At 34.4% G+C, this 22,577-nt stretch overlaps 1 protein-coding gene across 7 annotated transcripts in view; it reads right to left on the bottom strand.

The window, feature by feature from the left end:
- The window catches only part of TINAG (tubulointerstitial nephritis antigen), an 83,378-nt gene that overhangs the window by 21,340 nt on the left and 39,461 nt on the right, over nt 1–22,577 (bottom strand). For all 7 annotated transcript variants that reach the window (XR_015722259.1, XM_087857005.1, XM_087857004.1 and 4 more), the window contains one exon: nt 920–965. Coding sequence is in view for 6 of the 7 variants with exons in the window: in XM_087857005.1 (XP_087713131.1) it covers nt 920–965 (46 nt within the window). In the remaining variant the exon portion in view is untranslated. The remainder of the gene's footprint in view (nt 1–919; nt 966–22,577) is intronic.

Consider the following 22,577-nt stretch of genomic DNA (forward strand, 5'->3'; position numbering starts at 1 on the left):
CCTTGTGAAGAAATCTAATTAACAAGAATCACCCTGATGAGTATCACTCTTAATAGTTAATGTGTTATAAGTTATAATATGCCCTCTACTGCATATATTCAAATTCCAATTTCATAATGAGTACCATTACCTATTCATTCTATTTCTGCTTTTTTGCAGTAATTAAAACTAAAATTAACATATACATAATATAAGGACCTGGGACAATTCACCAGAATTCACTGTAATTAACTGAATATTTGAGGTAATATGTTCCAGTCTTCTTTAAACTATTTCTTATATTTAACTTTCTATATTTTTTTAGACTAGACATTGTTTCTTTCTCAGTGAAGAAACATGTATATCATAATTGGCAAAAGCAAAAATAAAACACTTTACCACTAGGAAATATATTATATATATATATATATATATATATATATAATGTTATATACATAATAATATATAATATCAATATGTATAATTGATTATAACATTACAAAGCCATTATCCATGGCAAAAACAAATGTAAGAACACAAAACTGACATACGAGAGAAGTCTAACCATTAATATAGCTGATAAAAAACGTTTTCCTGTTGATTCTTGCTTTGAAAAAAAATACTGATTCTTATACATAACTAATGAATCATTAACACTACATCAAAAACTAATGATGTGCTGTACAGTGGCTAACTGAGCATAATAAAAAAATTTTTTAAATGCTGGTTCTTCATTTATACTTTGAAATAAGAAGAATAGAGAAAAACTGTTACTATAATATAAATGATTATAATGATTTTTCTGCTGGAGAAAATACCATTACTACAAACAATATTACAGTGACTTAGAATAGGACTAGCACAAACCAGGAAGTAGAGACTCAGATGACTCTAAAATACTCACTTCACAGTAGAAAGTCAGTTGGAAAGAGTTACATACCCAGAATTTTTCTTTCTGTCCTCGTGCTCCTTTCAGTGTGCCCCATCTACAAATAATAATAAAAAATATTGGCATGGTTAAAAATATTTGATTTGCATCTTGATAAAATGTAAATTATTGTCAGAATTTTATCTTTTGTATTTTCCTTATGGCCCCATACTGGTTTACTATGGAATTGTCATCATGGCCCTATAAAAATGTGCCCGTGCAGTTTTCTTTTTGACCATAATGTTAGTTACTTGCTCAGAATATATTCATTTATGTACAAATGGCTTAAAATCAAATTCATTTATCCGAGAAGATAAATTGTAGGGCAACTGAGGTACGGAGGTTTTAAAGTACTTAAAGATGCCTCCCCTCTTTACATCTAGCCCTCTGAAACTCTACCCTACATAATGTAAACTAAAAATCTCCAAGAGTACTGATAATCATAATATAAATACAGATAACAGTTGTAGATAAAAGAATTTATGTGGAAATATGCATGTGTGTATATTATTTCAAAAAATGGCTATGTGCCTAATGTGAGATTTCTGTTTATGCATGTCCATATGGAAATCAAATCTTTTACTCCTAGAACTGGTCCATTTTCAATGTAGCATGTAACAATTCATAAAGAATCCAAACTTACAATAGCTCATGTTTTCTCCTGATTAAACCCAGTGAGGGAGACGTTAGTAACATGTTTTATTTACTAATAAAATAAACAGACTTGTTTAAGAACATAGAGTGGGAGATGTTGAGCCCAGACTCCAAATCCTATGTTCTCCTTCATCTTGTATTTCTCTCTCATAAATATCCAGCCCCCAACTGCAGCATGTCCTGAGCAGCAACCGTTTTAGGTGGGGAAAGCATATGGACTACCACTTTCATGTGCTGTGATGCATTGTGAGAATACAATTCTGCCCACATATCACTCCCCCAATCCATCCCTAATATCCCAAATCTCAACATCAGAACTCCTTAAAGTTGAATCCCAGTATCCCCCTGTATAACAAACATTCCTGGAAAAAAAATTCCTGGAAGAAATGCAAATTCATTCAAATATTATCAACATGTCCATTTGCTAGAAAGCTGTTCTTAGTAGGGTACAGAATAAGATGGTGACACCATAGCACAGAGATACTGTCTAAAGAAAGCAGGTTTATGATAGAGATCTTGGGGATATTCAAAAAAATATATTAATGCATATAGATCCTTTGGCACAAAAAGGAGGGAGGAAAAAATGATGTGGAAGATGGGATAACCCTGAAAAAACAACTTTTCTTTCTCTTTTTCCCGGTAGAGGCTAGGAGTGGTGATTTCAATGCTTCCTATCTCTCCCTTGGTTTTCTGCCACATGCAGGAATAGTAGACTGGAATACTTGAAGGTTTCAAATATTCTGGGCAGCTTAATGTGTAAGTTCAAGCAAGCTTAATTTTGAAAGCCATTCTGCAGTTTTATAATTATATTTACATCCTTATAACTTTTTTTACAAAAAGCTATAATCACCATTGACAAAAATTACCACTCACAATAAGTGCCCCCAAATCTTCAAAGGTCATTATATACTTCAAGTAGTAGGCCATATCTGAAACTTTGGGTTGCTCATTTTCTACTCATTTATTATGAATCTCGTATCAATTTCAAAAAGCCTTTACCTCAGTCAAATTTCCTTTCAGGTGATCTGGCTACTAGATACTTTACCCATTTACATAAAATACAAAAGTAAATCAGAGTATCTAAGGAACCATTCAACTCCAGTATAAACCAGGCAGGAGAGGAAACCCATATCTGAGATTCCATCAAATCCATGAGAAGTTCAGGCAGTTTTGTTTGAGGCGCTAATGGGCCTCCTAAGAAAGAATGCCTAATCAAAAAAGAAGGATCCAGACAGGACAAGCTTGGTCTAATAACTACACCAAGGTCAAAAGACAGGAGGAGCACCCGAGAGGATACTTCTGTCACTCACATCTATCCACACTGGACTTAGCTAAGTTTAGAGCTGGGGGAAAGGCCAGACTTGGTATAAAAAACCTGATAGGTCTATTTCACTAAAAACTATATATTGTATAAAACCCACTAATGACACTCAAATAGAGAGTAATGCCAAGTTTCTTTCCTCTTCTATAAGATCTTTCTAACTTCTTGGGCTCCAATGCACTGAGGATGATACATGGGAAGACAAAAGAGTATTCAACAGAGGGAACAGAAAAGACATACAAGAAAAATACACCAGGAGTTGAGTATTTGCATTTACTGTCAAGTCCTTCTCAAATACTCCTAGACACTCTCAAAAATATTGAGATACTGTTTGGGGGCGTGAAGATCCATAGTCACATATGGGGTTCAGATTTAGCAAAACAATGACTACACATAATTTCATTACCAACAGATCAGAGACTAAATTTAAGGAAACAGAACATTTTCTCACAAAGGAGAAGAGATTTCAAAATGTAGTCATTCGTCTTATTCCAGTATTAGCAAATAAATTAAAAGTGAAATAAACTACTTTGAAGACATCTAAGAAATACAAACTATCATTTTTACCATTGTTCATTTAGTTTTTTCATATGTTCCTGTACATTTTGTTAAGATTTAAATAATATTTTCAGTGGTATAATAGCAATAATTCTTATTTTGCAAATCTATCAACTTTTTGGAGTTTCTATAAGTTTCAGGAAACACTACTGTTCATTATAACTTTAAGATGTCTTTATGAAAATACATTTCTAACCTAGAGAGAATGCCAGCATTCAGATTATTACAAACATTCTCAAAAGGGACAGACAAAAAAAATCAAGTCTTCAAATAGAGGTGAGAGAGGAAGAAGAAAAGAAGTCCACTGAGGTTGACAGTTTCAGACACTAGTGTGCTTGTGAAAGAAAATTATAAACAAAGGTTATTAACCTTGACAAAATTCAGATAAAAAGAAGATATCACACCTCACCAAGGAAGCTATTGTACAGTTCCCAACGTTACAGCCTCTATGTCAGATGACAGGCAAGGTCCATCCATCACAGTCTCTAATGTTTGCATTGCAACTTACAGTTATCTTTTCTTGCCTGTATCATTTTTAGACAGTTTCTAAGATGTTAATCAGCCCATAGAGTCACAGTGGGGTATTGCAGAGAAATATGCCTGTGGGTTGTTTTCTAAATATCCCATGCTTTCTGAAAAACTGGGAAAAATCACTTTGCCCTAGGTGGTTTCCCACTGATATCATAGCAAATTCATGTAATTAAAACCTTTATCCAAACAAAAACAAAGGTTAACTGGTACAAAACAAGAAGACTACTTAATATCTCTCACTTATGGGAGAGAGTTCCTCTTTTCTTGATCTATGAAGGGCATTTTCATATATATATATATATTCTTGAATTATGGTACCAGACTTTGACTTGCTTTTATACCAATAGGCTGAATATTCTAGAAACAGGTATATATTTTTACAAATATCCTTTTATAAGTCAATGGCTGTCTTTGGGGACATAAGGATCTTCATTACATTCATAAATACTTTAAACATAACTATTTACACTCTTTTTTCCTTCACTTATATATCTTCATTTTAAGGGCTATTCATAAACATGTCTTTAGATAGGCCAGGACCATAACCTGACTCTGTTGAGATTGTTTTCTTAACCCTGCTAATTTGAAACAAATTATACAAGAGAATCACAAGTTTGAAAGACTTGCTGTGGCTTTTCTTGCTTCAAGAAATTCTATTTCATATGAACTTTATACTGTTCCTTTGAATTTTTTCTACCTCATTAAGTTAAATTGTTTTAATTATTTAAGACCTATTAATACCTATTTTCTCTTAAAATTTCATGACACCTGGGAAAATGCTAATATTGAAAAAAATCTGGGCAGCTCTCATACCACATTCCCTGAGGATGCCTGAGAACTGAGGGTTCCCGATGCTGAGTCTATGTTTACATCTCTCACTTCAAGCATGTGATCGTTTATGCTCTTCCTTCTGGACTGGTCTCATATGCCTACTTTTAGGTAGTTCTGGAAATACTACTCTTTTGCATAATATCAAGTCTTTCTGGAGAGACCATCAATTCTGCAGAGCAAAGCATCAAGACCCATTCAAGGATGATGTAAGATTTTGTATCGCTAAGGTTAGGAATATCTTTATTCATGTTCTCTTTTAAAACTTGTTCTTTTCCGATAACAGTGCTAATCAATAGGAGAATTATGAAAAGCATATTTTAAGCTATTTCTAGATACCAAAATTATTGGAACTGAGTCACTACTTTGCACAGAATTTTAAATAATAAGTGCTGTTATTGTTGTTGTTTCTCCCTTGGTTTTGGTTGATTTTGTGCTCTAGGTGCATATATTCAGTCGTGGTCACATTAGATATGGTAAATAAGAAAGAACTGAAGATACGACTTTCTTAAGGTAATATTTATAGTCCCATAAATATCTCTCTAAAAAAAAAAAAACACCCATAGAATCTCTGTGTACTTCATCCACCTATTTCGGCCTGTATTCAGAAAATGGTTGTTTAGTACAAAGAAGATATATCTTCTGCCTTCAAGAAGCTGACAATTTAATGAGAGTGATTAAATTGTTTAAATTATTTAAGACCCATAAATACTTCTTTTCTCTCAAAATTCAGTGACACCTGGGAAAACGCTGTATTGAAAAATCTGGGCAGCCACTGTACCACTTTCCCTGAGGATGCCTGAGAACGGATCATTCCCTAGAGTGAGTGGGAAACACATCTAATGGGAGTGAAATGAAAAATAAACAAGTATAAAAATAATTTGAAGCCCCCCCAAGAAATCATTTGAATCCATAATTGCTACTTTTATAAAAGCGTGTTTTAAAATTTTCTATGGGTTACAGACAAAGAAATTAACTGCCTACAGAGGGCAAAGACGACTTCCTTCACAGAATTGAGTAGAAATTCTTTGGGTACCAATGAAAGTATAGAATTTTAGGCACAATAAGTAAGTGCAAAGTCACAAGAGAGCTGGTGAAACTTCATCTTATTCTAAGCCTATTCTAAGAGCAGCACTCAGTCCCGTGGGACTGCAGAACAGTGAAGGGAGTAGCAGGAAATCAAGTTAGAAAAGCAGATTTGGCTCAGGCCCTAAAAAGCACCCATAGCCACAAAACTTGGCACTCAGAAAGTTGGTGATAAAGTGTCATTCACATATGGTAATGCCATGATCCAGACAGTCTTTCAGAGAGATAACTCTGGTATTAGAGTGAGGGAGAGATTCCAAGGGAAGGAGATTGAAAGCATGAGATAAATGTTGGTCATTAAAGCAAGAAATAATGAAATTCTGAATAAGAATGTAAGACCCATAAAGGAAATCTTGTTTCTTCTTTTAACACCTGTATCTTCAACATCCAGAATAGTGACTAAGACATTCATGTCAACCCTAAATATATATTTGTTGAGCAAGTGAATTGAACTATATTGGCAGTAAGTGAGTTGAATTGTTCATAGGAGGACACAGGTTTGAGAGCTATTTTGGAGATAAAAGTGATGGAGAGTATTATGCTAAGTGAAGTAAGACGGTCAGAGAAAGACAAATACCATATGATTTCACTCATACATGGAATTTAAGAAACAAAACAAATGAGCATAGGAGGAAATGAGAAAGGAAAACCAAGAAACATTCTCCTAACCATGGAGAAGAAACTGATGGTTAGCAGAGGGGAGGTGGATGGGGGGGATGGGTGAAACAGGTGATGGGGATGAAGGAAGGGATTTGCTGGTGATGAGCACCGGGTGCTGTGTGGAAGTGTTGAATCACTAAATTCTATACCTGAAAATAATATTACACTGTATGGTTAACTAACTGGAATTTTAATAAAAACTTTTAAAAAGTGATGGAATTTGTTGGCCAAGTAGAAGGGGAGAAGAAAGAATCAAGGTTAACTCTAAGATTTTAAGGTTGAATGACTAGGTGCCTCCAAAGTGGTGTTATTCGTAGTGCACTTCACGTGACACAGAGATGGGTTCCCGACAATCAGGTGCATGGGTCAGTGCCAAAGACTGTAATTACAGAATGGCTTCATCTGCTTCTGAGTTCTCTCTACTGATAATGGGTCTGTGCATTAACCTTTAAATTCTTTAAATTTAACCTTTAAATTACTTTTCAGGGTTTCTGACAGGTAAAATACTGTATGAATCAAGGAACGCTGATTATTAAAAGAAATTGTGAAAGAGCCTTTCTACAGATTGAGAATTCCTCTGAGATGAGAACAATTATCTCCTAACTCACATGTCAAGATCACAACTGCTTAAGAATCAAGTTCTTTAAAGCAGATCTCACACTCATCGAAGAATCTGGAGTTACAAGGAGAAAAAAATGTTTTATTTTATGTTGATGGTAGGTGTTAATACACTTAGCAGAATCATCTAGACCATGATGTTTCAATACACTTGGCTATTTACCACTTCTGGGATTCCAGCATGTGCCCAATAGACTAACAATAGGAGTTCAAACATGTTTTCTGGGCAGACCAATTCTGTATTAGTGAATATAGATCCACACAGATAAAAAAATAAAGTTTCTCAACAGTGGACATGTAAAGAAATCTTATGCAGTACAGCCTACTAGAACAGGAAATTTAGGAGGAAAACAGGGAACAAATATATAAGAGAGCCTGATATGGAACTCCAACCCTTATTAAGGAAATGAAAGTCAGATAGGATACAAGTATAAAGAAACCACCAGATGAGCCTCAAGCCAATAACAATGATATGACTACTCAGATATAGGATTTTGCTTTTAAAGGTGAGATTGCAGATAGACTCTCAGCTCCCTTTACACAAAGATTTGAAAGATTAGTGCAGCAAGAATGAGGCAAAAGTAAGCAGGCTTTTGTTGCCTTATGAATGTTCTCCCAGAGACACTTAGTAAGTTCATTCAAAAAGTGCTAGTGAGTGTGGCAGTGTCGAATAGGATAGAGAGCTCTAGAAGGTAATTAGTGCTAGATCAAAGACGAAAGAAAATAGACTGCAGGGGAAAGCAAAATAAAATGAGGGCATTCCCCCATCTCCTTTCATTTTTCACTGAAGCAAAATGTAAATCAAGTCAGGGTTTACTCAACTTAAGATCAGGTACTTTTATTGGTATGTTCTGCCAAGGGGCTACCAATTTTGTCATAGTTTGGAGAAGCATATGGAAATTTGTGAAAGATCAATCTTTTTGTGTATGAAAATGGCAAAGATGACCGTGTGCTCCTAATATTAATTACTCATCCAACCACACTATTTACTGAGTTGCTGATATATTACTGAGTTGCTCATCCTACCCCATCCTAATATTTCAGGAAGCAAAAATATTATAATACCACACACAATTGGACCTATGAAGAGGAGTATGGAAGAAAATGACAAGACAGTTGTGCCCAGGTGTGCTCTGGTCAGAATGGTCTGCTGTGGAACTGAGAAAACGAGCCCTCTGCATTTGCTATAGTGACAGAATGTATGTTAAGATAGTCACAATCACGTGAAATGTACTTGACAGAGGGAGTACAAGATCAAAAATTTCCATCATCACCAATGACACTTAACTAGGGTAGTATCTTATGAAGACATACCATGAGGGAAAACGTCAATCCTTTGATGTTAGAATAGAAATGGCTTATCTTCTCATAAAATCTCAGCACTCAAAGGAGACTCAGAGATTACAGTATACTCCAGGTTATGGCTCACAGGCTAAATCTGGCCCACTGTCTGTTTTCATAAATAAACTTTTATGGAAAAATCAAGTTCATTTATTTACATATTATCTCGGTCAGCTAATAGCCAAGTTGAGTTGTGAAAAGCATATAGCACTAAGTGTTAATCTGATTCTACTCCAATTTCTTTGCTTCATAGATAAAGCAACTAAGCCCCAAAGAGGTTAAGTAATGTTTCAAAATTGTGTGGTAAGTGGCTAAGCTGGTACTAGAATCTAAAGCCAATTAAGAACACAAGCAATAAAAAACAGGACTAGCAGAAGACAGAGAGGAGTGGGATCATTTATAGTTGAGATGGAGAAGGCATTATGTGCCTTGAGTAATTTGTAACAGAGGCCAAGAGCAAATGAGGACACACCTGAAAGAAGAGCATTTAATGCCAAGAATTACTCTGTGTGCATGCATAGAGAAACCATGAAAGGAAGGAGGAGAATTGTAGACAGCCGTAAAAAGATAAAGCTGGTGATGGCGAGCAAAGACTAAAATGAAAAAGAAGAGGGTTGGAGGCAGGAAGAACAGTCCGATCATTATAATAATATTCCAATCACGGGTGCAATCATCACACCCAACCATCTCACTTGTATCCAGAAATTTAATGAATATAATCATGACAATGATGGGGATGGAAAAGAATAATATTCAATGCATTCGTTTGAGGATCAAAATAAATCAAAGTTGTCAATGTCACATCATATTCACATTAATGTCACAATATCAATTCATCACCAGTAAAATTTATATTTTCGCAAACTTTCCCTTTTTATTGTAATGTAGATTTGGTCTGACCCTCTCTTTAGTCTTACTAAAGTAGTCAGTAGTACCCTCCATGTTTCTGCTTAGAGAAGACCCTGGAAATTGCCATAGCAACCCATGCCTTTTAACAAAATCTCCCGGTTCGTTCATTCATCAGGATTGTCATATATATCATATTCTTGGAACACAGGATAGAATCCTGATCTTAGATTCTGAAAAGGTAAGCTTGTAATATGTACTATGTACATTCTAAAAATGTGCAGTGATTACACTGAAAGCGCTCTTACTTTTAAGAAACAGCCAATCCACACTCCAGCTGACAGAGAGGAGTCAGAAGCCACTGTACTTCCTACTCCTGATGTCCCCTTCCCCCACCACACATCTCTGGAAATTCACATTCACTTTACCTTACTTCCATGTGAATTCTATCATGTGTGGAGTTTTGAGGGCAACACCTACCACAGAAGATACGAGTTTATAGGGCAAAGTCACAAAAAAGAATTTAAACTAAATCTAGAAGGTAGCACTCTATCAGGGGTTAATAAAATCCCATCACACAGCCCCCCCCCCCAAATCTGAACTATCCACAGACATTAACACTCATTCAACAAGAACGTAAAGTGTACTTTCCCAAATACTGAAAGCCATTTTCAGCCTTGGCATAACCCATTGCCCCAGTTCTTTATGAATCTAAGAAATTGCCTATAATTACCTTCCTCAACTAACCATTTGTTCATGCACCATCTTTCCCTGACGTCTACCAACTAGGAAACTGTTATTTCCAACCGTGCTGATTTTACACAATCCAGTAGAATTAAAGTGGCTGTGACCAAACTCCTACTATTTACATGGCTTTCTTGGTACAAATAGAATCATATTATCTAAGGCCATGAAACTTTTATCATGTATACCAACGTTATTCATTTACTCCTACAGTCACATTTCTCTTTCCTGTCTCATTCTTACCCATCTACTTATGTTCTCAGTGTAAGCTGGATCAAAAAAAATTAAATAATAATAAATTGCAATAATATGTGTAAAGATGTATATCATAGATAAGTACTCATTAATGCCATAATTAGAATCAGCTCCAAATTATAGTTTCTAAAAATAATTCTGAAAATAGGCTCAGAGTAATAAAAAAAAGTTAAGAGAAGTATGAAATTTTAAAAAATTAAGTGAACTGTAAAGTGAGTAGCCTACTCGGTGGCAGACGCACTGTCTCACTTAATCCTCACAAGATGGTGAGCATTAGATTATTCCCCAACGTAGTAGATGAGAGAACGGAGACATAGAGATTAAGTAACCTGCCCAAGATCACCCAAGGAGAAGAGCAGAACTAGCATTTGAACCTAAACTTGACTCCAAAACCCAGTTCTTTATGCTCTACGGCATTGCTTCCACAATCTGTCCTGAAGCAAAAGAAGACCTTAAAGATCTTCGTGTGTGTGTGTGTGTGTGTGTGTGTGTGTGCATGTGTGCACATATATATTGTTTTATATGTGTTGTATAAGCCACATTCTTAGGAATGTCAAGAGAGCTTTCTAAGAATTCTTTTTAAAACAAGGCTTCTACCATGCCTACACCAAAATGAAAAAATAAAGTTCTTTTCTTTTTTTTTTTTTTTTTTTTTTTTTTTGTTATTGTTTTGTTTTGTGAAAGGTCAGTTCGTAGTAATAGCAGTTATAGAGTAGAATGGACCTGGTCAGGGTTTGAGATGACAAATCAATGAGACACCAATGTCAAACAAGAGAAAACAAATGGAGCACAAACTGTTCTGTCAATTTGATTCAGTGCTGACAGACAAAGGCAACACGATTCAATCAGCACTGAAAATAGAAGAAAAATAAACCTCATTTATCACTTGCACCGTCGCCAGGGTCCCTCTCCACTGCCGGGCTTCTGTTAGTGAGTTCAAATCAAAGAATCTCAACAGTCTGCAGAAACTTCCAGTGGCTTCCTTGAATGCCTGAGTGGCAGCTTTCCATAGTTGCATCAAGTTAGTAGGTCTTATCTTAATTTACTGGTTAAGGCTCTTCACATTATTCATCTCATTATCCTCAGCATCTACCAAGGTGTCTAGTAAATAATCATTGCACAATAAAATTTGTTTAAATTTTCAGTTGGAAATCAATGTGGGGGGTATCTACATGAACTAAATAACCGCACTTTTTTTCCAAAGAAGCTAAAATAATTTTGGAAGTCATTCAATATAACAGCCAAAGGATTATTTTAGCCTTTGTATAGTTTTAATTAATTACGTTTGTTTTCATCAAGTTTAATACACACACAACAGAAAAATATATGAAAGCTAAGTAAACTCACATAGAAGTCAAATCCAGCAGGACTTAAGATGGAGATAAAAAATATTTTAATGTAATTTGTACCTAAAATTACAACTACAGATAAAGATGCAAAATTTTAACAAGAAGAACTAACTGCTATTTGTTCTTTCTTTTACTGCAGACTTTGAGAGCACCAAGCTCAAAGGGCATTTTTCAGCTGTTTTCTGAGACCTCTCAGCAACATTGCACACTGCTAACTCTTCCTGCCTGCTTGGAACACTTTCTCCCCCAGCTCTGTGTGATACCTAGCCTGGTCCTCCCTCTCTGACTTTAGTCTCCTTTACTAGCCCCTCCTTCTCTATTTGACCTTTGAATATTGGGGTTCTTCGGGTTTGGGTCTGCCATCCTCCTTTCCCATTCCGATGGCTTCAGCTACCATCTAAATGCTGATCACTTTCAATGGTTTCTCTTGGGCTCATAAAAGCCTATAGTTTTACTCCAGAAATACATATAATTGCTTATTTGACCTTTCCATTTAAATGTCTCCAGAAATCTCACATTCAGTGTACCTAAATTGAACTCCTGATTCTTCCATTTCCACCTGCTCCTCTCCTCTTCTCTGTATCAGTAAATGGAACATTTGTGCACTCTCTTCCTCATGAAGGATACCCGGGGTGTATTCGTGATACTTGCTTCTCCAATCACTACCCCTTCGGACAAATTACCAAGTCTTGTCAATTGTATCAAAAAAAGATACACCTCACACTCACTTACTCATATTTAGAACTACCAACCTAGTCCAAGCTACCATTATTTCTTGATCAGAGCTTCTGACATTAATTTCCTAATTGTTCTTCCTGTTCCACCTTCAACCCCATAATTTCACTCTCTAAGCATCAGAGAGAGTGACCTTTTTTAAAAAAAATGCAAATTGTGCAATTTTCCTTTGAAAGCCCTTGAAAATAATTCTGGTAAAACTTGGGATGAGGTTCAAAACTCTAACCATAAATAACAAGGCTCTGCAAGCTTTGTCTGATACTGACTTCACCTCTTGTCTTTTGACCAGATTGTCCATACTTGTGTTTATCCAAAGTCATTTCTAGTAATTCCCAAAAGACATCAGGATAGTGACTTAGAGGAGATAGTGAAGCAGATTTTAGGCAACATAATCCTTATAAAGAAAGTGTAATAACTGTAGAGCAGGAAGATTTATCCAGTAGTGCTGAACACTGATTGGCACTTAGTATCGTGTGCCATGTTAGGGCAGTAAGGGCTTGAGTAGAAGCGTCAGCATAACGGAGCAATGGAGCTGTTGCTGTACACACCAACCTGAACTTCAATTCAGAATGTAGACTGGGGATTGTACCAGTGACCAACAAGATGGTGAGTGAGGCGAAGAATAATCTACCTTGTCTGTTGGCAACCACAGAGTCTGGATAGATTTCTTTTAGTTTATGGAGAGGGTGAAAGAGGGAAAAACCACTTGATAGCAAACATATATTCATGGGATATAAAACATTGTCCTGTGCTCTTGGAAAAAGATAATGCCTTGGAAAAATTATCAATGATAAGAGAACTTTCTATGAGATTAACTTGCATTCTCAGGAGACTGAAAGAAAGTTTGACTTTTATGCACTGATGACATTAGTAGAGAACAGGTTAAGGCATATGGATAACGAGATTAATAAAGCACAAGTATTACAAACAAATTGAAAGGAACACAGGTAAGGCAAAGAAACTGTTTTATGACAACTTTCCTGATATTTATTATGCTTTTTACTTAATACTAATTTGAAAGTGGAGGGCTGTATTTTTATAAGATTAATATCTTGTTCTGTTAATTAAAAAAATTTTGTTGGTTTTGATTTCATGCTTTCTGAAATTGGGTAACTTCTACTTTATTATCTTTTTCTTCACACTTGAGTGATTTAACTTCATACATAATTTTACTATTTCCACATTATGACATTATGACTTTTTTAAAAATAGCACAAACATACTTATATATAGTAATCTCTATGTGTAAATTATGCAAGGAAATGCAAACATAAATATAATCCAGTGTTTTTGAGCCAAAATATCAGAATCTTATGCTCTTATAGTTACACATCTTTTGAGAGTATTTTTAACTCTATCAGGGGCAAGATTATGGTGTTGAGTTCATGTAGATGAAGCATTTGGAATAGTGCCGAGAATGTAAATGCTACACAAAGGAGTTAGCAAAAACTGCTACTACTTTGTCAGCACAATATTATCATACCCAACTCACCAAACTTGATGAATTAATTTTCTGGAAAGATATCAATTTAATCAGAGTTGAAAGCCAAATTAGGTAAATGAATATAAGGTATGCTAGTAAAGATATAAAATAATTATTACCACAAAAGAGCTTTAGAGTCGGCTAGTTTAGTGTGAGTTTTAAGGAAAAATTACCTCACATATAGCTCCAGAAATCTGAAAATTACCCAGTTTATTTTATGAGACTATCATAATGTTACCAAAATCTGAAAAGGTAATAACATAAACAGACTTTTAGTTTCCTTGATAAGTAAAACTGTAAAACTTGAACTAAAATGCTAATAAATCATGCACATTGGTTTATATAGCCTATGAGCCTTCACAACATAATAAACTCTAGAAATATAACTAGTCTACTACAGAAATTCACCGATAGAATATAACATAGGATCTATTGAAAAGCATTCACTCATCTCAACATATATTAAAATTTTCTATTACATTTTTAAAACTCACTGTGATCAAAACTCTTTCTTTATTTTTTTGAGTAATCTCTACACCCAACATGGGGCTTGAACTCAAGACCCCAAGATCAAGAGTTGCATGTTCTCTTAGCCAAGCCAGCCAGGCACCCTTGACCAAAACTCTTTAAGAAACAGGTTAGAAAGGTACTTTCTGGCTTTAAAAAAAGACAATTGATCTTGAGTCAAGAACCAACACATAGTTAAAGATTAAACCTCAGAGGAATTTAATTTAAAGGAACGAAATTACGGTAAGTCCTCTTTCCAAGTTAGAGAGTTCTTAAAGCCCTGGACAGTTTAATATACATGAAATAAGCTTTGTTTTGATCTGGAGTTATTTTGATGTGTACAACAGAATATTTTCTGTACCTACCAATGCACCAAAGCTAATTTCCTTTCCAAATTTCACTAATTTCCTCTATTACCTAATGTCATCTTTTTTCACACACAAAAAAAGGGTTTTTAAAATTTTATTCAAAAAATTTAAATCCATATTCTGTCCAGATTTCCTCCAAGAAAATCAAGGAATAGTATTTAATTAGATGTCTTCACTAGCAACCCAAGGAATGCCCAATTACACTTATAACACATAAAATATAATTTATTTTGCCAAATTTTTCCTAAACTCTGTACTAGTGTTTTGTCCCACTTTTATATGTTTTAGGAAAGCATCAAAACCCAAATAGTACCACTGAAACTAGTATTTTCAATTAAATTCATCCAAATTTTGCAAAATATCAAATTACACAATGTAATTCTGCATTCCATTCCTCAGCAAAATTCATTCTGAAGTCAATTACCAAATAGCAATTGTGGTTTTGCTTGAGAAATCTTGAAATAAAATTGTACAATGTTATAACAATATTATAAAACATGAATTAAACATTTTTGAAAGTATTAGAAAAGGAACAATGAGTCCATTTTTTAAAAAAAATTTAGATGATATCACTTGTTTATTATACACATGATGGTTTCATTTTCCAAATAATTAGTTCAAGTTTCTCAAATAAGAAGTTCAGCTTTCATTCACAAGGAAGGAATCTGAAAACCATAATTTGAGAACATCATTTAAAAATTTTAACCTATTTCAAAATGTTATAGATTTAGGGCAAAGTACAGCATATTTAAAAAGTCATTACTATATATCTAATTACAAATATAGCCTCAATGATTTCCACTTTTGATATCAACTAATAGTAGTCAATAATAATATTTATTGTAATAATCCAAAGCATTTATTAAACGCTTCCATATATCAAGCATACAAATAGAGTGTCTGCATCTCATTTATCCCTCACAAACACCCTTTTATCCTCAGCTTACAAAAGGCTAAATACAACTAAACAAATGGCAGCCATATGATTTAGATGTGCCTGACTTCTACACACATACTCAACACTGTGTTGTGTCCCAGTGGTTTATCAAACAAGATTAGTATTGAAGTGGCTTGAACTGAGTATTGGTTCTGAATCTAACCAGTGTGTAATCTCTGGAAAATCTATATCACAATGTCTTCTTCTTTTACATTAGGTTACTTGATATAAAAATCCATGGTCTTTTGTAGATCCTAGATGGACAAAATATTTTAACTATGAAAAATAGTTAATTTTTTAGTCAGTTTAATCAAATTATCATTTTAATATTTCTTTTGTCTTTAATATTATTTACTATTGAAATACTTCAACTTGGTAATATAAGTGAAATAAAATAACAGCTTAGCTAGCCAGTTAGCTCCATTTTTGAAAGTTGCCTTTAAGAACGATATAAAGATCTCAGTGTATAGAGAAAAAAAATATTCCAGAAACAAAATCCTTGAAGAATAGCAGTTCTCTAGTGAAAAATAAATTCAGTATTCTTAATAATAGTCTTTAGAAAGTAAAAAAAATCTATGCTGTCTTCTTTATAAATAAAACAAGTTCTAATTTAAGTTGCTCTGAGGTTTTGGTTTTTTTTTAAAATCTCAATGGGAAAAATAAACAGGAAAAATAACTACATAAATATTGAAAAAATGAGAGCGATGAAGCAATGCAAACACCATCTGGTATTAAATTGGTAGGAGTTGAATAATAGATAGTATTTTGAACAGGATGACCCAGAATCAAACCTTAATAAATTTATGTAAGAATTTAATAAGCAATAGAATACATTATAAAGAGTAAGGAAGAAGTGGGCTATTCATTTTATGGCCTTGATGCTTTTAGCTCAGAGTTTGGAGGAGAAAAAAATTAAATGGTCACCACACGTCATTTACCCCAATATCTTCCAGGTACATTTTTACTCAATTAATTTAAAAATAAAACTTTAAAAAGGTAGAATAAAACTTTAAGTATTGTCCAGGTCAAAACCATTAAAAATAAATTTCTAAAAGCCAACAATAAACCAGAGTTTAGTCAATAATGTAAAAGGATTAATTCTTTCAATGCATTATGAGCTCACACACATAACATCTAGATTTTAAAAATTAAGACTCCATTAGAAAAATGAGTAAAGGGCAAGGATAAATTAGAGTTCACAGAAGAGGAAATACAAAGGAATAATTAATATATTTACCTTTATTCTAGAGTCATTTCCTAGTTTACTCCTCACTTGTGCTATTTCCAATGCACCTGCACACTCTTGGGCGAGTTTCCCTCCTCTGTGTTTCCATTCATTTCAGAACCAATGCACTTACATTACACAGTTGGTTCCGGGGCTGTCTCCATTGCTTGAGTGTAAACATCTGAAAACCAGCCAAGTGTGTATATGTATGTATTTCCCAGAGCTCTGCTCTGCCATAAAGCATCAGGAAAAGAAAGCTTCCTTTTCCTTTTCAAACCCTATTTGAAATCCCATTGAAATCCCATATCTTCTCTTTGGTGACGTTGCTGCTCTTAGATATATCTCATCTCAAAGTAGAATGACTCAGCACTAGGATGCTGAACTGAACTGCTTGTAAATGTGAAAGACTTATCTTGGTCTCTATTGGGAACAGCACTTCACAGGATATGGGGAGAGATGTCACCTGGACACTTTCTGGAACTTTTACCATAAACTAAACAATGTTGCTGAAAAGACATGTAAATTAATATAGTGATAATGGAGGAATATGAAGCGAACTCAGAGTGAAGCTGTCAGAGCCAGGCTAGGCTTTGTGGGATAAGTAAGAAAATTATGATGAAATAGAATGCCCCTCTGACTTGGCTACCTCTTAGTCTTATTTTTACTAGATTCCTCCTCACTTTACACTCAACCCATATTAAATTCCATCCAATTTCGTAAATATGTCATGTTTTCTCTCACTGGGAAAGTATGCATTTGCTGCTCACTTTTCCTGAAACATGGTCTTCTCTTCCCATATACCTTTAGTAACTCCCACTTGCCACCTCTTCCCAGGAGTCTTCTCTGGCCCCTGAAATGAGAATTATGAGCCTTTCTATATGATGGACATCCTCACTACTCAGTATAAATTCCTATCCTATTTCCATATTTACTCTTAAGATATAGTGTGTTAGCACCTGCTTCCTCCATTCCCCCTCTCTATCCCTCTTTCTCCCTCTCTCCCTCTCCACCCCCAACCCCTTTCTCTCTCTCAACTTACTTGAGGCCAGGGGTAGTAAATTACTGGTATTTGGATTCCTAATGCCTATCACATTACTTGACACACATTATGGACTTTAAAAAAGTTTCTTGTTGAAAAATCAAGCAAAAGTCTTTATGTACAGATGGAAGACGTGTGGTCAAAGTAAGTGAGATTCGAATTTTAGATAGGAAAAAGGATACATCTATTTTTACCCTAAGAAAATATTTAGTAAAAGAGAAAAGACAGCAATTGCTTTAGAAAGCCTATGTGGTAAACAGCCTTCGAATGAATCTTGGCACTGGACTTTTCTTATAGTTTTGGTCGGATATTCTTATTGAAGCCAGTAGGACCTGAAAAGTTGTTGTTGTTGTTTCTTAAACATTCTCAGTCTCTGATTTCTGGTAAAATGGGATAATAATTCTCATCTCATAAAGATTTTTAAGTATGAGGGTTGTACAACACTACTACATCAGTGAATATGGATAAAGTTGGCACCAAATACTTTAATTAATTTATTCAATCTAGTGAAGCAAAGACTCTCAAAATTTTTCAATGAATATTTTCTAAAACCAGAACACATAATCGAAGAGGGTCTGGGAGATGGAGACCAAATCAGCCTCCACAAACTCAAAATTTGTGTCTTTGTTTTTTTCTTTAAGATTTATGAAAATTTGGAATTCTACTCCAAAATATCACTCTATTTGTTCTGATATTAAAATGTTCCTGTCAAATCTCTTGCATTTTTCATCCACCTTTGCAGTTGGGTGGAGCCATGTGAATGAGCTCTCGCCAAAAAGAATGTGAATGGAGTGATAAGGGTCATGACTGAGTCAAGACTTTACATAAGTGAATTTAAGGAGCCCTCCTCATGCTCTTCTTCATTTTCCATGAGCTGACTGAAATCACATGTGACCCTAAGAGATGGCAGAACAACAGCGTGTCAAGAGCTTGGGCCTTGAAACCATATGGAAGAGAGCCACCCAAAAACTAGATCACCCATCTTGAACTATTATGTGAAGAAGAAATACAAGTCTATTAACATATTTGAACTATTAAGTATTTTTAGTGTATTTGTTGCACCATTATTGTTACTCAAACCAGTACACACACCCTCCAAAAAACAAGAAAGAACTAAGCATTTTGCAGTTCAAAGAGATCCTAACACCCAAATTAAATGTTTTTGTATGGTCTGTACCAATTATCACATATTTATTTGCATTTTCAAAGTAAGTATAGTTGAAATGTTCATTCAACTGTCTTAGACTTTGCCATGCATTAAAAACCTCTAATTAAAACATCTGCTCAGAATTTATCAATTTGCCATGGGTTAAACATAATGTAGGATGAAAATTCATGCTTAATATTTAGTTGTTATTCAGAAAGGAAGAAGAAGAAAAAAAAAGATCAATGAGGGAAAAACAAGTGGTGGTCACACTAAGGCTATGTCAAATAATTTGTAATGGCACTAAATAATAACAATAATGCTGCTGGAATCTTGTTATTTATGATATGTATAGAAAATATGGAAAAATATGTTGGAAACTTGACTGAAATATTTTTATACTTTCTTAGACAACAAGTATCTTTGATTGGATGGATGGATCAGTGGATGGATAGATACATAGATAGATATGATAGATATCAAAGGTTTATGACCACAAAATAGACAATCAGTATTACAACATAATTAGGCACTAACATAAAAAAATTATGGTCTTTAGTCACTGTATTCATAATCTGTAAAATATTACATCCTTAATATTACATGATTATATTTTTTTCTCATAAATAATGATTAAAAATCTAAAAGATTAGAAAAATAAATTAGAGAATCACAAAATCACCGAAATTAAAATCATCATGATCTCTAATCTAATGATTTTTCTATTTTCTCCAAATCCATCAAGTCTCTCTTTTCATTGGTCTTATAAAGCTTTCTATCACTGTAGCGATGCTTAGGTCAATGCTCATACCCTAAAACTCTTGTTTTTCTGACTCTTCATTGTATCCATCTGGAAAACTGTCCATCTTGAATGAATTCAAGTACCCATTCTTGCTGCAAACACCCAAGCAGCTGACTACAGCTGTAGAAAGCACACACGGAGGGCTGAAGGGTACCATCAGCAATGTGTAGCATTCCCTTCAGGTTCCTCTGGGTAACTGCTTCTCCTAACACCTAGATGACCATTGCAAACTATCACTGTGTACACATCAAATTTCTGATAATGCATCTCGCCACCTCTTTCCTTTATAGATAACCTTACCTTCTACAGTCTGGAGATTTAAAAAAAAAAAAAGCACAATTTAATGGGAATTTTCCTCAATTTACCCCTACCTTAAATGCTACAAAAGTTTCACCTAACCTCGTCCTCTTAGTCTTCTCTCCTGATACAAGAAATTTGCCACTCAGTCTCCCTCTAAAACCAATCTCTTAACTTACTCTGGATTGTCATTCTTATAGACTTATAGCTTTATCAGAAATCTTCAAACAAACAAAAAAATTGCTGGCCTCCTTTTTCTTTCTTTGTAGACTCATCATTTTCTAGCCAGTCATTAAATATTGGATTTTCCCATGGTATGGTCTCACAATCTTTCTTTTTTTTCTTATTCTGTTTAGTCCCATCCATCTTCAAACCTTATCTCTCCTATGACCTTGAGTTCAGTATATCTGTCTTCTCTGATGCCAATCTGCATATTTATGTCTTAAAGACATCTCAAAATCATCAGGCCCAATAATAACTCCTTCCCTATCTCATTGTCCAAGCTCTATTCCAAAACCATATCCAATCTGCCAGCTTTTCTCCTTAAATATTTTTTGATCCATTCATGTCTCTCCAACTCCTCCACCAGCTTATCAAGTCCAGACTGTTATCTTTTACTTGGTTTACTACACTTTGTCTTTTGTATCACATTCTTTATAGTAAAATCAATCTTTAAAAGAAATACAAAGTAAGATCATGCCACATTCCTATTGAAAACACTTTAGTGACTTCCCATTGCTCAAAATCCTTAACCAAATACTTAACATACTTGACTACATTCTGTAAAATGGGCTACAAGTCCCTGTCTTCTGAGAGTCAGCAAACACAACTGTCTTTGTGTTTATGTAATGTTTTGTATCCTTCTGACCATATGGTCTTTATACAAGTTGCCCCTTAGTCTGTGCCTACACAACCCAAAAATCTCAGCTCAGACATTACTGCCTCAGGGACGTTTCTCAGATCTTCAAGTCTATTTCAAGCATTTTAAACTCCCTTACCACTTTCTACCATGTCTTTGTAAAATCTATCATAACTTTACATTTTTATGGGTTTTGTTTAATATCTGGTTGTAGTGTGAAGGCAAGCAGTGTTATTTGTCTCACCATGCCTACTATTCAGCACAGTACCAGGAACAACGAGTTCTCTTTTAAATATTTGTTGAATATATAGAAAAGAGAAATTTAGAAGCATTCTATTTGTACCCAATTTAAGTCATATAATGAATTTGCATCAAAGTTTACAGAAACTTTGGACATGATTTTTTGGTGAATCACTCAAACCAGATGTCTTCACAGTTACATATGGGAAACATGCCCAATTTCAATCACTTTACAGCATTTTTAATATATTTTGGGGTGTTCAATTTGATTTTAAAAAAGTTGAAATTATCATTGATAATCTACTTGCAAAACACCTTTGTTTTTCTTCAGTCTATTCTTCTTGGACTATTTTAATGTTTGCTTTTCTTCTGGCTTCCATTTCACAATGGTTTGTCTCCTTTCTCTCTGGGTCACTATGCAATATTTATAAGTAAAAAAGTTGATAATGCTTTTTTTTTATCAAAGTATAATTAACAGTGTTATGTTAGTTTCAGATATACAGTATAATGATTCAACAGTTCTATATATTACTCAGTGCTCATCACCATAAGTGTATTCTTAATCCCTTTTATCTATTTCACCCATCCCCACCAACCTTTCCTCTGGTAATCACTAGTTTGTTCTCTGTATTTCAGAGTTTGGTTTTTGTTTGCTTTTCTCTTTTATTCTTCGCTTTGTTTCTAAATTCCACATATGAATGAAATCATATGGTATTTCTCTTTCTCTGCTTGACTTACTTCACGTAATGTTATACCCTCTAGGTCCATCTAAGTGGTTGAAAATGAGGAGAACTCAAAAAAAAAAGTTGATACTGTTGACTCCAGACAGACACACACACACACACACACACACGCACGCGCGCACACACACACACACACACACACACACACACAATGTTTAGCACCAAAACACAATTTTATATACCTAATAGCTATATGTCAATTAATAGACTATAAATTTAATGAGGATCAGGAACTGTGTCTACCGATACATCCCTAACACCTAAACCAACTGCTAGCACTTTTGGGTACTCAGTAAATATTTAGTGAGGAAATGAACCCTCACATAAGACATTATTGAACAATGGCAAAAATATGTCCTCAAATTATTTTATCAATCTCTTTTGGTGATATATAAACTATCTTCAACAAAATTCTGCCTCACAAGCAGAATGACAATACAAGGAAACATCAATGTTTATCCTAATGATTGCCTTTCATTTTCTAAAATTTATATCTGCTA

This window comes from Ursus americanus, chromosome 29, assembly GCF_024610735.1.
Source record: "Ursus americanus isolate L20-20 chromosome 29, mUrsAme1.1.p, whole genome shotgun sequence".
Classification (NCBI taxonomy): Eukaryota; Metazoa; Chordata; class Mammalia; order Carnivora; family Ursidae; genus Ursus; species Ursus americanus.